Source organism: Ornithodoros turicata, chromosome 8 (assembly GCF_037126465.1).
Source record: "Ornithodoros turicata isolate Travis chromosome 8, ASM3712646v1, whole genome shotgun sequence".
Lineage (NCBI taxonomy): Eukaryota > Metazoa > Arthropoda > Arachnida > Ixodida > Argasidae > Ornithodoros > Ornithodoros turicata.
The window spans coordinates 11,092,212-11,104,259 of record NC_088208.1 but is presented as its reverse complement, the minus strand read 5'-3'; the positions used below and the strand labels follow the sequence as shown (position 1 = coordinate 11,104,259).

Below are 12,048 nucleotides of genomic sequence, written 5' to 3'. Positions count from 1 at the left end.
TTGCCCATTAATCATGCGACTCGGCCCCTACTGAGATGGTATGCTACGCCCGCCAATGTTGTACGAAGGTCGCGGCGGCAAAGATCCCAGGATGGCGGTACTTTCCCAACTCAGTGACTTTAGCTTGGACGCATCGTAGAATCGGGGTTGTCCTCTAGCTACCGGTTTTCACTTACTTCTATACGTCTCTTAATACAAGACTCGTTTTTGGCATGGACTAACTTGAATGAAACAACGGGGCTTATGGTTCGTCCCCTCTAAACAGTAACGTGTAGTCACTTCGTCGTTGTGAGAAACTTCTTGCGATGCGGTGAGTTGGGCATGAAGCAGGCCAACGCCCCCTAGAATAAACAAAGCTTCATTCATATCATGCTTCATTCCTATGTTGTGTAGACATAAAAAGTCGATGTGTCGTGAACTTGAACAAGTCGCCACAAACAATTTTAGACGCAGACGCTCAGCAGCTACTGCCGGCTTCCTATGCGACCGATGGCGATTCGTCTTCATAACTCTAGTTTTCGTTTCCATGACAGCATATATACTGCCACTGACGCTGCTATGATTTGCGAACTCTTATTCCAAGGAAGGCAGGCAACGTATGAGCGGATGGTGTCATCCGCTCAAACGTTGTCTGCCTTCGTACTTAAACAAGTAAAATAATACATAATGATGTGGACAACTGATTAGACAGTAGTTAAAGAACTAGTTTATATAGCGGAGAATTTGGCACGAAAACTAGAATACGGTATTGCAACCGAACGACCGACGTTTCTAGAGTGGCACTCTCTTCGTCAGGACTATAGGTAACTGCTGCATTCAGGGTGTACCACAAAACGTGTCATTGAGTTATAATAGCAAAAAAAAGAAAAGAAAAACACACTACCTAGAATCATGCGGTCAAACGGATTTGTTCTTACCCTGTTTTTGCCACCTCCTGATGTGAATGTCGTGTAACGTAAGTTTAAGTATGTAAATTTTTGCGAGCTTGAGTCGGAAATTTCCCAAGTAAAGATCACTGTTTTACCCCCAATGTGAAGAGCGTGTCTAATTTACTCAAATTAATGATAATTGACAGGATATTCAGGGGCTATCCCATCGGAAAAAATATCCGAACATTATGCTCTATGGGGCTCCCACAGGATAGCGCGCGATGAATTTTTTAGCGCAATCTTTTTCAGTCCGACGGAAGGAGGTTGGAAACCCAGCCCACCCCGGGGATACCCTGTATATGTACTGGATCGTCCCAGAAAACGTGTCCGAGAAAAAAATAGTCGAACATCATGCTTTTCGAGCACCGGACCATAACGCGCGATGACTTTTTGAGCGCAATCGCTCTCACTCCGACGAAAGGAGGTTCCAAAGCCAAAGTGATAGTAGAAAAAGTAGTAGTTCCTAAAATTGAGAGGGAAAACATTATCCCAGCGAAAGACGGACGCGATAAGCCATGTCTGTGTTATCTCTTTCTGCGATGCCGGGGTTTGCTGAATTTCCAACGTTCTTTCGTCGGACTGACGAAGGTTGCGCTGAAAAATCTATTGTGGACTATTCTGTAGGAGCTCAGTAGAGCATGATGTTCGGCTATTTTTTCCGATGGGATAGCTCCTGAATATTCCTGTCAATTATCATTAATTTGTCTAAATTAGACACGCTCTTCACAATGGTGGGGTAAAAAAGTCATCTTTACTTGGCAAATTTCCGACTTAAGCTCGCAAAAATTTACATAATTAAACTTACGTTGCACAACATTCACATGAGGAGGTGACAAAAACCCAGTAGGAACAAATGCCGTTGACCGCATGACTCTAGGTGGTGTAGTTTTTTTTTATTATAATTCAATGACACGTTTTCTGTGACACCCTGTATAGAGCATGATGTTCGGCTTCTTCTTCTTCTTTTTTTGCCGATGGGATAGCTCCTGAATATCCCTGTCAATCATCGTTAAGTTGAGTAAATTAGAATCGCTCTTCACATTGCTGGGGTGAAAAAGTGACCTTTACTTGGAAAATTTCCGACTTAAGCTCGCAAAAATTTACATACTTAAACTTACGTTACACGACATTCACATTAGACGGTGGCAAAAACCGAGTAAGAACAAATGCCGTTGACCGCATGACTCTAGTTGGCGTAGTTTTTTTTTATGATAATTCAATCACACGTTTTTTGGGACACCCTATATACAGGGTGGTCCACCAACCGTGATAGAAATTCATAGTAAAAAACGTAGGCCCCGGAGAGACATGCGGTCAAGGGATTTTTTTCTGCCAATAACTTTTGCCACATATTGGTAACATTTTGATTTCATTTCAGTTGACAGAAAGTTAATTTCTTGAATTGAACTCCGAAATTTCCCAAGGCAACCTAACGTTTTCTTTGCGGAAATGGGTTCCCCGTGGTCATTTTACTCAGTATAGCCATAATCCCACTCGTAATACATTGGCAACTGCCGAAATAAACTCGCCGAAAATCCGTGCAAATGAGCCCTTGGCTCCGTCTCTTTTTTGACGGCTCGTAGTTTCAACGCAAAGATGCGAAGCAAGGAAGTTACGCTGACAGGCCACACGAGGGGGGAAAGGGTTACAAGCCGTCGGCTGACATCATTTTTGATAAGATAGCTCTGATTCCCGCACTCACCGCGTGTGTTTGTTCCGTGGATAAGGCTTGTAACACTTTCCCTCCTTGTGTGGCGTGTCAATGTAACCTCCTTTCTTCGCAGCTTTGCGCTCAAACTACGAGCCGTCAAAAAAGAGGCGGAGCCAAGGGCTCATTTCTACGATATGAGCAGAATTGGCGGACACCCCGCTTTAGTTCACGAAAGTGGCACCACGTGGCGTATCCACCTTCAACTCTCCCTCATGTTCTTTTCCCCCTTTCTCCCTATCCTTTCCCTCATGCTCTTCGATACCCCGTCGGTCATCCCGCTGCCATACGCACAAGGGAGTACAATGTGCTCTTCTGGCCTAGATCTTCAAGTACACAAACAATGCTGTGAAAACCGGTAGAGCTTGGCCGTGTCGTGTGTTTTGAGATTTTGCCAGTCGTTTTCGCCCTGCAAAGGAGTCGCGTTTGACAAAATCGTCGGCGAGGTTTCTCTCGGACTGCCAAACTGAAATTTCACGAACTCTGTTGAGTGATAGCGCATGATGTGTAACAAAGAAAGTCCGAGCTGCTACGGGAAAAAAAGAAAGGTCCCGTGCGCGCCTACGCCGTATATCGATGTCCGTGAATAAAAAAAAGTAAAAAGGAAAACAGAAAAGAAGAAAAGAAAAGGAACCGCATTACTTTTATTACCCACTATGGTTTAGTGAGCATCGTCATGAGAAAATGAGAACATGTCACAGCCTAGCGAGTTATGTTTTAGAACAAAAAAAGAAAAAAGAAACAAATAAGCTCGTTTCAGAGTAAAGTTCTGGTTTCGGTATCAGGTTTCCTCCAGGTACCAGGTGATCGCCCTACAGTATACGGGGAAATTTCGATATCTGCATGTATTCTGTATTGTTAGCTGTGCGCCTAACAAATGTTACAGTTAGAAGAAATTTTGTCATTACACGAAAAATATAATCACCTGTTTTTTTTATCTCCAATTATAAAGTTCAGTATCAGTTACTGCGCAGTAGGTATATTCGCACGAAGTCAATCTATGCAAAAGGTGAAAACAGTTCACTTTTGATCGAAGTCATCAATAATACAAGGACAAATAGGATGTGTCAGCGTAGCATGGTGTCTTCTTTAGTGCGTCACTGAGGGCAGAAAGAAAACCGAAACACAGGCCATCGTGAAACCACAGACATGTACTCAAAAACGCTATTCTCTGAAATGTAGCAGGCCACTGCTTTTCCTGCAGAGGTACATTTCTCATACTGGGCTCACTTCTTCGATACCAATGAATTAGCTTCGTGTGTGTATGTGTCGTCCCCTCCTTTGCTTTTTCCAATCGTCTACGAGGCCGTCTCGGACAACCGGATTGACAATTTCAACAGCATTGTCCATTATTGTGTTTGACATTACGGTGCAGGGATCCAGGACAATTGCTCACCAAAAAACTGCTGAAGCCGGACAACTGCTCACCGCCTCTTTCACCGCCCTTATATGTAATTTTATTTCGCGTTCTTATGTGATGTGATTTTATTTCTTGCTTATGGCGTTCATATACTTGACTTTTCAATGTTAGCTGAACTTCGATGTACCTCGAAATAAAGTGATCGAAATCCCCGCTGCAAAATAAACACTGTAAGTAAATGTTATCTAACTATAAAATGCACAGTCGCGCGCGGGAAACTGTCAACAGGGAACTTAGACTAACCTGGACATAGGCTCAACGCGCTTGACAGGCGGCGCCACCGCTCCCTGCGTGCAGCGCCACCTGTGGCAAATCCCAAAACAGATTGACTGTAGTTTTCTGCTATTTCTGCGACTTACTACGCAGCGTACGGTACTTTACGGTGTTTGACTGACTCTGGGTGTTCCTGTGACGGGGTATAATGAGTGCTTACGTGATATTTTGTGGGTTTGGAAGGATAAAAGGCATTCCACAGTTTTTCCGTGCTAGCAATATTAGAAAAGGAAGAAAACTGTTGGAGTCCGAACATGTGTACTGCGTGAAGGAAGAAGCCCTTGGACGAGACGTCACGATTTCTGGCAAATGCGTTGCGCAGACAAGCAGGCATTCATACGATGTCTTAATTGAGGTAAGCCTCAGTATTAAGAAGATATATTGCATTGGTTACCTCTTGCATCGTTGCCGCAATTGCAATTTTGCTTTTTTTCGTTGCCAGATTGGATCTGAAAGAGCTATCGTTTCTGCATCGTGCAGCTGTAAAGGCGGAATCGCTGGGCAATGCAAACATACCGCTGCAGTTGCCCAGTACATCAACAATGACGTTATGCAGTCGTGCACAGACCGTCCACGTGGTTGGGGACGCCCTTCCACACGACCTGCCCTCGACAACCAGCTCTTGATATGCGATCTTTTCGCAGGTGAGCTTTGACTGAAGCATGTTGCTGGTTGCGTTTTTTTTTTTTTTTCACGTTTTTAACTTTATGGAATTTACAACAAGCAGACCTACCCATTTGAGTAAACTAACTAGTTTATTTAATATGCCCCTTCCAGATCCAAAGGGGGCAGCTCGAATTAAAGATGCTGACCGTTTTTGCACGAACCATATCCTGGAACATTTTCCAGGCATTGAGGGCTCATTTGTTCAGATGTTGAACCTCGAACAGAGATGGCCGATTGAAAAAGAATGTGAAACGTTGCTTCGTGGTATCGTAAACAGTGTTAGTGAGCAGTTGGACAGGGATTTGCTCCTACAATTATATAGTGCACCATCTGGTAACACGTACCACTGTATGGAGTCAAGTATTGCCAGAACACAGACCCTTACACTAACGAAACGAAATTTCACTGTGTGCCTCCCCGAAACGGCGTGGTCATTCTACAATGAGAGGGTTGTTGTCACACAAGAGGAAGCTATTGAATTGGCAATTGAAACAAGAAAGCAAGCCATGTTCGAAAGGTGGTCCCCACGATGTCTTTTTTTTTTCTTTTTCAGTAACGTTGCCTAATAGCTATCATGTGGTATACCCTGCTATCATTGTTCATTCCCTGCTCTGTCTTCCAGGTGGCATCAAGAGCGTAGGTGCAGGATCACCAGCTCTAATGCACATCGTGTATGGACGAAAACAGTGAATGAAGAAGGTTTGGTGCAACCCCTGCTGAACAGCAGGCGCTTCAGCAATGCAGCAACAAAATATGGTGAGGGCATTTGCTGGCACTGTCAATTTCACCTGCAGCACAACATTTTTTTATTGTTCCAAAGGGAGTTCGACTGAGGCACAAGCGAGACTGAGTTTTGCTAGCAGGCATCATGCTCCTGTGTACGAGGTGTGGTCTCCTAAATACAACACATACTTTACAAGCTCACTGATGCATTGACTTTTTGCAGACTGGTGTTATGATCAGCATCTGCCAGCCTTGGCTCTGTGGCAGCCCTGACGGCATCATCTGGAAAGGGGGTGAGCCACTGCTGCTTGAAATGAAGTGCCCGTTCTCAAGAGCAGGAAAGGAGCTTTACTGGGAAGAGACGCAGTCAACATCTGTCCCATATTTAGAGTTCCAGGATGCAAACTGTATTTAAAGCAGCGTCATACCTATTATACTCAAGTGCAGCTACTGATGTACATTGCAGGTGTGCAGAAGGCCCACTTCTATGTGTACACTACAAAGCAGCAGGCAGATATTCTAGTGCAAAGGGATGAACAGTTCCTGTGTGAGGTTGTGCCCAAGCTTGAGAAGTTTTATTTTGAACACTATTTGCAAAGGCTGACGTAATTTATGGTTTGCATAAATGCAAAATAAAGCGAGTCTGCTTTTGAGTGGCAGCATCTAACCAATACTGTCCTGGGGTGTTTTATTTTTACTATTCACACACAATTCACGACCAATTTTCAAAGTAAATAGGGTAACTACACTACAAAGGGTTAAATTTATTTGGCTGTTCGTATGCAGAGCACAATTTCACATTAACACGAGAAATAATCCTACATCATTTGTCTACCCTGCCAGTGTGCACAGTTTCATGACTACTGAACCTTGATGATAGGACTTTGCAAGTTTACTAACACACAACACATGTGAAATATGTTGTCGATGTGTGGCAGGAGCCTTACTGGAACCTGAGTGTTTAAGACGTTGAATATTTTGATCCTCTGTATGACTCGCTCCGCGTGAATACGAACTTGTGCAATATTATACGTGGTCCTCATCTCTTCTTCACTAAATTGACCTCCACTTGAGAACGGAGGCATCACTAGTACAACATCCAGGTTTTTCATGTCTGTCCTTATCCCAGGGAAGCCCTTGTCACTAAGAATAACATCTCCTCTCTGTACATGATTTAAAAATCCAGAGTTGACAGTAATGAATGAGTCAGTTGCTCGTCCAGCATATGCCTTTGAAATGAATGCAACCATCCCATTTGGGAGAACACCAACAAGGAATTTAACTACTGTGTAACCATTTTTATAGGCTGAAAACAGGGCACGTTGTTGTTGCACTGTTGGAGGTGTTTCCGTTCGGATCTCAGTGCAGTCTAAGATAAATGTACACGTGGGATAGTGAAGCTTGAAACAAGGTGGACTTGCAGACAGTATAGATGCACGGCTGGGAACAAATATCCAGTCTCTTGTTGCACTTGCTAGTTTGTAAAGTACAAACTGGAATATTCGAGATGCTGTGGATGGATGGATGCCAAACAGAAAACTGAGTGATACAAACGATATGCCTAATTTCAATTTCATAAGGAACAGCAGCAACTTATTTGGAAGGCTTATATCACCCTCACGCACTGTTGCTGCAGTTTGCAGTACACTGAGGAGGAGAGCAAACACAGCAGCTGACACGTTTGTGAGCCCATGAAGTGCATCAGAATTGTATGCCACACTTTCGTATCCTGCAAACCAACATTGTCTTTCTGTTGGCCCGGATGAACTGGTCACTGTTGCAATTACTGCAGGGGATGTAGATGCATCTCTTGTAGTCTTGTGCAAGATTTGTGATGCTGCTCCATCACTAGTTATTGTGCATAGGAAAACTGAAAATGAGGCTGCGATGGTTGCCCCGCACAAAGGCATTGACTGGTCATCTTCAGTTTGTGTCCCCTGCAGAAAACGAAACAATATAGAACCATGTTATGTGGGTAAAGGAGCTTACCAACACGGAAGTACTTACACAGTCAAGCATAGTACACGTGTATTCTAAAGGGTCTGTGCTGTCCAGTGAGGAGTTCGTGTCCTCAGCTTCAGGCAGTGCCATGTGTTGTGTTTCATCAAGAACCTGTACATCGGCCAATAGCTGCATTGATTGTATGTGTCGCTTGCTCCACCTAAGCACAGTATAAGGAAAGGAGTCTTCATTCATATAGTGCACAAGCAAACTTTGCCACGGTGTGTTCAAGGAATTTTGACAACGTAACTCTATCTTGCAACAAAAACAGGAGCAGATAATACCTTTCGTGCCTTCCCCGAGCACACTGCAGGTCCCTCATTCTTTGCCGATACGCATCTGGAAATATCGTGAGGATGTATGAGGGGCTGTTTGTGCTGTCACTTTTACGACCGCCAACGAAATGCGCGCTGCAGATCACGCTTTGTTTCTTCGGCTTCCACGAGCTGCCGTCTGGGCTGAATGAATGAATACGGTAGTCAGAAAACGATATTTGACCACAAAGAAGTTTAGTGGAGAATGCTACATAAATGGATACACTTACTTGGCCCTGCGCACGGCAGTTACCCAACGCTCTTTTCTTTCTCTCTCGTACGGCTTGCCGGGAAAGGAGTAGAAGATGACAGGTGTTTCTGCATTGCTGGAGTCCCACTGATTGTTATGGCATTCATATACGCAGCAAAACTTTCCCTTTGACGACCATCGTAGCCTAGGCGGGACGTTTTCCATGGCGACGAACGCGCTGCAACGCCCCAAACAGGCGACGACAACCGGGAAGCGCCGGAAAGCTACAGTTAGCAAATGCCCTTTCCTGCCACGCCGCGGCGCTGGCTGTCCAATGAAGTTTGAGTGCGTCGGGCCTATAGCAATGCAAACACTGAACTTGGACTAACCTAATACGTGCTGTTCAGTCGTGCCGGCCCTGCTACACCGCGAATCGGGCGCTAAAATGCGGCTGCTAAACTGACTTGGACAGACATAGAAAATTCCTGAACTTTAGTGGTTAAACTGTGATGTGTTAAATAGCATGGGCGTACCGTGAGGGGGGCAAGGCCACTTGTGAAAATTGAGCACTCTCTATCTATACGTCACGATTTTTGTTCTCACGTGCCATAATAATATCATAATCAGTCCGCGCCACGGAAGGCGGTAAGGTGGTTGCATGCTTTGCCCCCCCCCCCCCCTTGAAAAAAATCCGATAAGAAAGCCCGATGGACGCAAGTCCTGACAAAGACTCTTCAAGCGTGCCTGCATCTCTCGCCTGGACGACCTCACGCCTCCCCGTCTTCACTGGTGGATTTCCTAGCTATTTGAAGCAGCTTAGACAGCTAAAAATGAAGTGCATCTAACATAAAAAAGTCAAGCGCCATAAACGCGAAATAAAATCACAATATAAGTGTGGTGAGAGACCCGGTGAGTAATTGTCCGGCTTCAACGGTGCTGTGGTGAGCAATTGTCCGGCCTCAGCAGCTTTCTTTCTTTCTTTCTTTTTGTGAGCAATTGTCCGCGCCCCACGGTAACGGACGTCTCGGTGTACGGACATTTTGGTGTACGGACTAACGGGAGTAGGACAAAATGTAGTTGTGGATTTGAAAGAAAAAAATTATCCCGCAGTCTCCTGCGTGCCCAAAAGTAAAAGCGCATGGTTTCGCACGGCTCATGAAACACATCACAACTGACCAGGTGGTGCTACCATTTGTTCTCCCGATTTGTTAAAGTTCGGAGACACGTTTGTTTTTAATGAGTTTATGTCGAAAAGTCAAAGGGCGGATTATAACAAGACCGAAAAATAAAGAGTTCCAAGAGGATGTCGCAACTATTAAATATATTTTTAGGAGCTAGTGAACGTCCAATAAATACACTAGATTATTACACTCATGCTTCGCCTCTACCGACATAACCCACTAGTACGGGAGTCCTACCATGCTTCTATGCTTGTGCACATGTATGCTTCAGTCTTAAAAACATGACGTTGAAACTTGATGTTCCTCTCTAGCCGCCCTACCTCACCAGCCGCAACGAAGTGTGTTCTCCTGAAAGAAACATTTTTCTGTTGTACTGTGCCACTGAACGCGACACATAACTTGAGAAAACAGCAGGCAAAAGACTTGGTGACCATTTGTCCACGTTGAGCTTTCGTACTGTGAGCAAATGCCCTGGATTCGCATTTTTGAGCGCGCAGGAGCCTGCGGGACCGTTTTTATTTTATTTTTCGCCCACGCAACCACCGACCTTTTTTTTTTCTACACCAAGCGGGATCCAGGACATTTGCTCACCGGACATTTGGGCACCGTCCGAATTCACTCTAAGAAATTTCGTTGAAAAACAGACATATTTACATGAACCGTTGATGTAAAATTTTACAGAACCATTTGTAGAGCCGCTTTAACAGGGCTGCTCGGTCAATCCACACAAAAACGGTCGCTGAGGCGGTCTCCGCTGCGGAGAGTCGGAGTATGTTTTGCAACAGTCAAGTAGCCCCGCAGAAGAACCTAGATACAGAAGTTGGAAGCAGGACTCGCCCAACTCGACAGTTCGCCCACACCGTTATTGCTTTGAAGCAGGAACAGCGCACGAACGTTCAAAGTGTCGACGGACGCCGTGGCAAGCGTCATTCGCCTTTCTCTTCGCCTGCGCTGCAGTTCTGTTGAAGCGTTGGTATGTACACTGCAGTTTCTGTTCTTGTAGTGCTGGAAGTCTGTTACAGCTAATACTCAGGTAATAGAGTGATAGTTTGGACTTTTTCGCATACATTGCTTAGAATACGGAAATCGTGTTTTCTACTTGTCACCCCGCAGGAGAAAAGCAGACGCTGTCGTGTTCGTAATGTCGGTCACTACAACCATTCAGTCGGTACGTCAGGCATGGCAGCAAAAGCAATGTTGCGTTCATACAGTTGGTATTGTGTTGTGCTCGTGATTCTTGTTATTTTTGTTGTTGTTGTGTGCGGAATATGATATTCACGCCTTTTAATTCTTCATAATTCTTCATGTCGGCAGGTGTAAGTTACACGTTCTTGTTTTGTTCCTTTTTTCACAGATGACGAACAAATGTAAGCTGCAACATCGATGTCTTCACGTACGAGTTACTTAAGACATCAAAGGGGAACATCTTAATGTCAGCAAGTATACGTTTCCATGTTTTGCGTCTGAATGCAATGCGAAGCGTTTTCTTCACATTCCGTTTTCTCTTCTCAGTGCCTAAGAAATCCTGCTCGTAAAAAGCAACAACTGCCGGCTCCAACGATTTTCAGCATGGAGGAGACTGAGTCATTCCTTCTTGAAGAATTGCAGGTACCGACAGAAAACGGAGCATACAAGACGTGATTTTCTCCTGTAGGTAAGCTTTGTGCTGAGATTGCATGAATGAACCCATGTGTGCTTGCAGCATTATAAAGCACATGATAGCAGTGCACGTTGCTCTCCAGGCAGGACAACCAATCCAGGATATCTCTGTTCCATCCACGCTAGTCATATATTAGAAATTGGTAAGTAATGTGCTGAGATCGTGTTGTTGAAGCCAGGGGTGCTTTGCTGCATTATGGAGCACATTGTAGTAGAGCACCTTGCGTTTCAGGCAGGAGAAACACTGCAGGGTGTCGCTCTTCCACCCATGCCAGTCATATTATCAATTGGTAAGTCTCCCATGCAAAACCTTCTGGGAAAAGCATAGGAGAGATCATGAACGTGCTGAGGAATAGGTTCCTACAATGTGTAACTTGCTCAGACATTTTATAACAGACAGAATACAAAACTGTCCCAAATGACAAATTGCACATATGGTTTGAGTACCCTGGACTATACAGCCCTCAAACATATGCTGACAGAACAATGTCCATCTTATGTACCTAGTCCCAAAAGTACAGTTGTACGGTTGCGCTGTCATTTGTGCCACATGCTCTTGTACTGTACTTTGGATGGGGCATACATTTCAGATGCTTCCTTGAGGTCTATCAACCGGTGGGAGCTACGTGAATGCACAAGAAGCATTGTTCGAGCAGAGAGAAGGTTCTCTTGTTGGGGGTATCAAGCAGCATCAAATGCTTGGATGCTTGAATAGACCCTCAGAGTAGCCCCTCTGCACATGAGAAGAGTTAATTTATGATTGCAAGTGGGTATGGAACTACAGGAAGATCCTCAATAAAGACGAGCAGTTCTAGGACTGACGGTTTTGTCATGGACTTCACCACGTTTCTTGCACAGTTTCTTACCTGTAGAAAGAAATCCTTCCAAGGCAGTGGACAGAGTGCTGTAATTTTGATGTAGGTACAGAACTAGTATGTAATATGTAACTGGGGTCTTGTAAAATTTACATCAACCTGTTCTAAT

General features: G+C 44.5%; 2 protein-coding genes and 1 long non-coding RNA gene across 3 annotated transcripts in view; 2 read left to right on the top strand and 1 right to left on the bottom strand.

Annotated features, from left to right (window-relative positions):
- Positions 1–12,048, top strand: part of LOC135367504 (atlastin-1-like) — a 79,788-nt gene that overhangs the window by 11,746 nt on the left and 55,994 nt on the right. The window lies entirely within an intron of this gene.
- LOC135366315 (uncharacterized) lies at positions 6,580–8,449 on the bottom strand. Its single transcript, XM_064598988.1, has 3 exons — positions 8,265–8,449; positions 7,727–7,880; positions 6,580–7,656 (listed from the first exon to the last, which is right to left on the bottom strand). The coding sequence occupies exons 1-3, from the start codon at positions 8,447–8,449 to the stop codon at positions 6,580–6,582; spliced, it is 1,416 nt and encodes a 471-aa protein (XP_064455058.1).
- LOC135365936 (uncharacterized) lies at positions 10,819–11,897 on the top strand. Its single transcript, XR_010414024.1, has 2 exons — positions 10,819–11,059; positions 11,655–11,897. It is a non-coding gene; the product is annotated as an uncharacterized LOC135365936 (long non-coding RNA).

Excerpts from the sequence above, each read along its gene's own strand:
- LOC135366315 (XM_064598988.1), bottom strand. The coding sequence starts at position 8,449 with ATGGAAAACGTCCCGCCTAGGCTACGATGGTCGTCAAAGGGAAAGTTT. Across the intron at positions 7,881-8,264 it reads ACTGCCGTGCGCAGGGCCAA|GTGGAGCAAGCGACACATAC; the intron begins GTAAGTGTATCC and ends TACTGTGCTTAG. Across the intron at positions 7,657-7,726 it reads CGTGTACTATGCTTGACTGT|GGGACACAAACTGAAGATGA; the intron begins GTAAGTACTTCC and ends CGTTTTCTGCAG.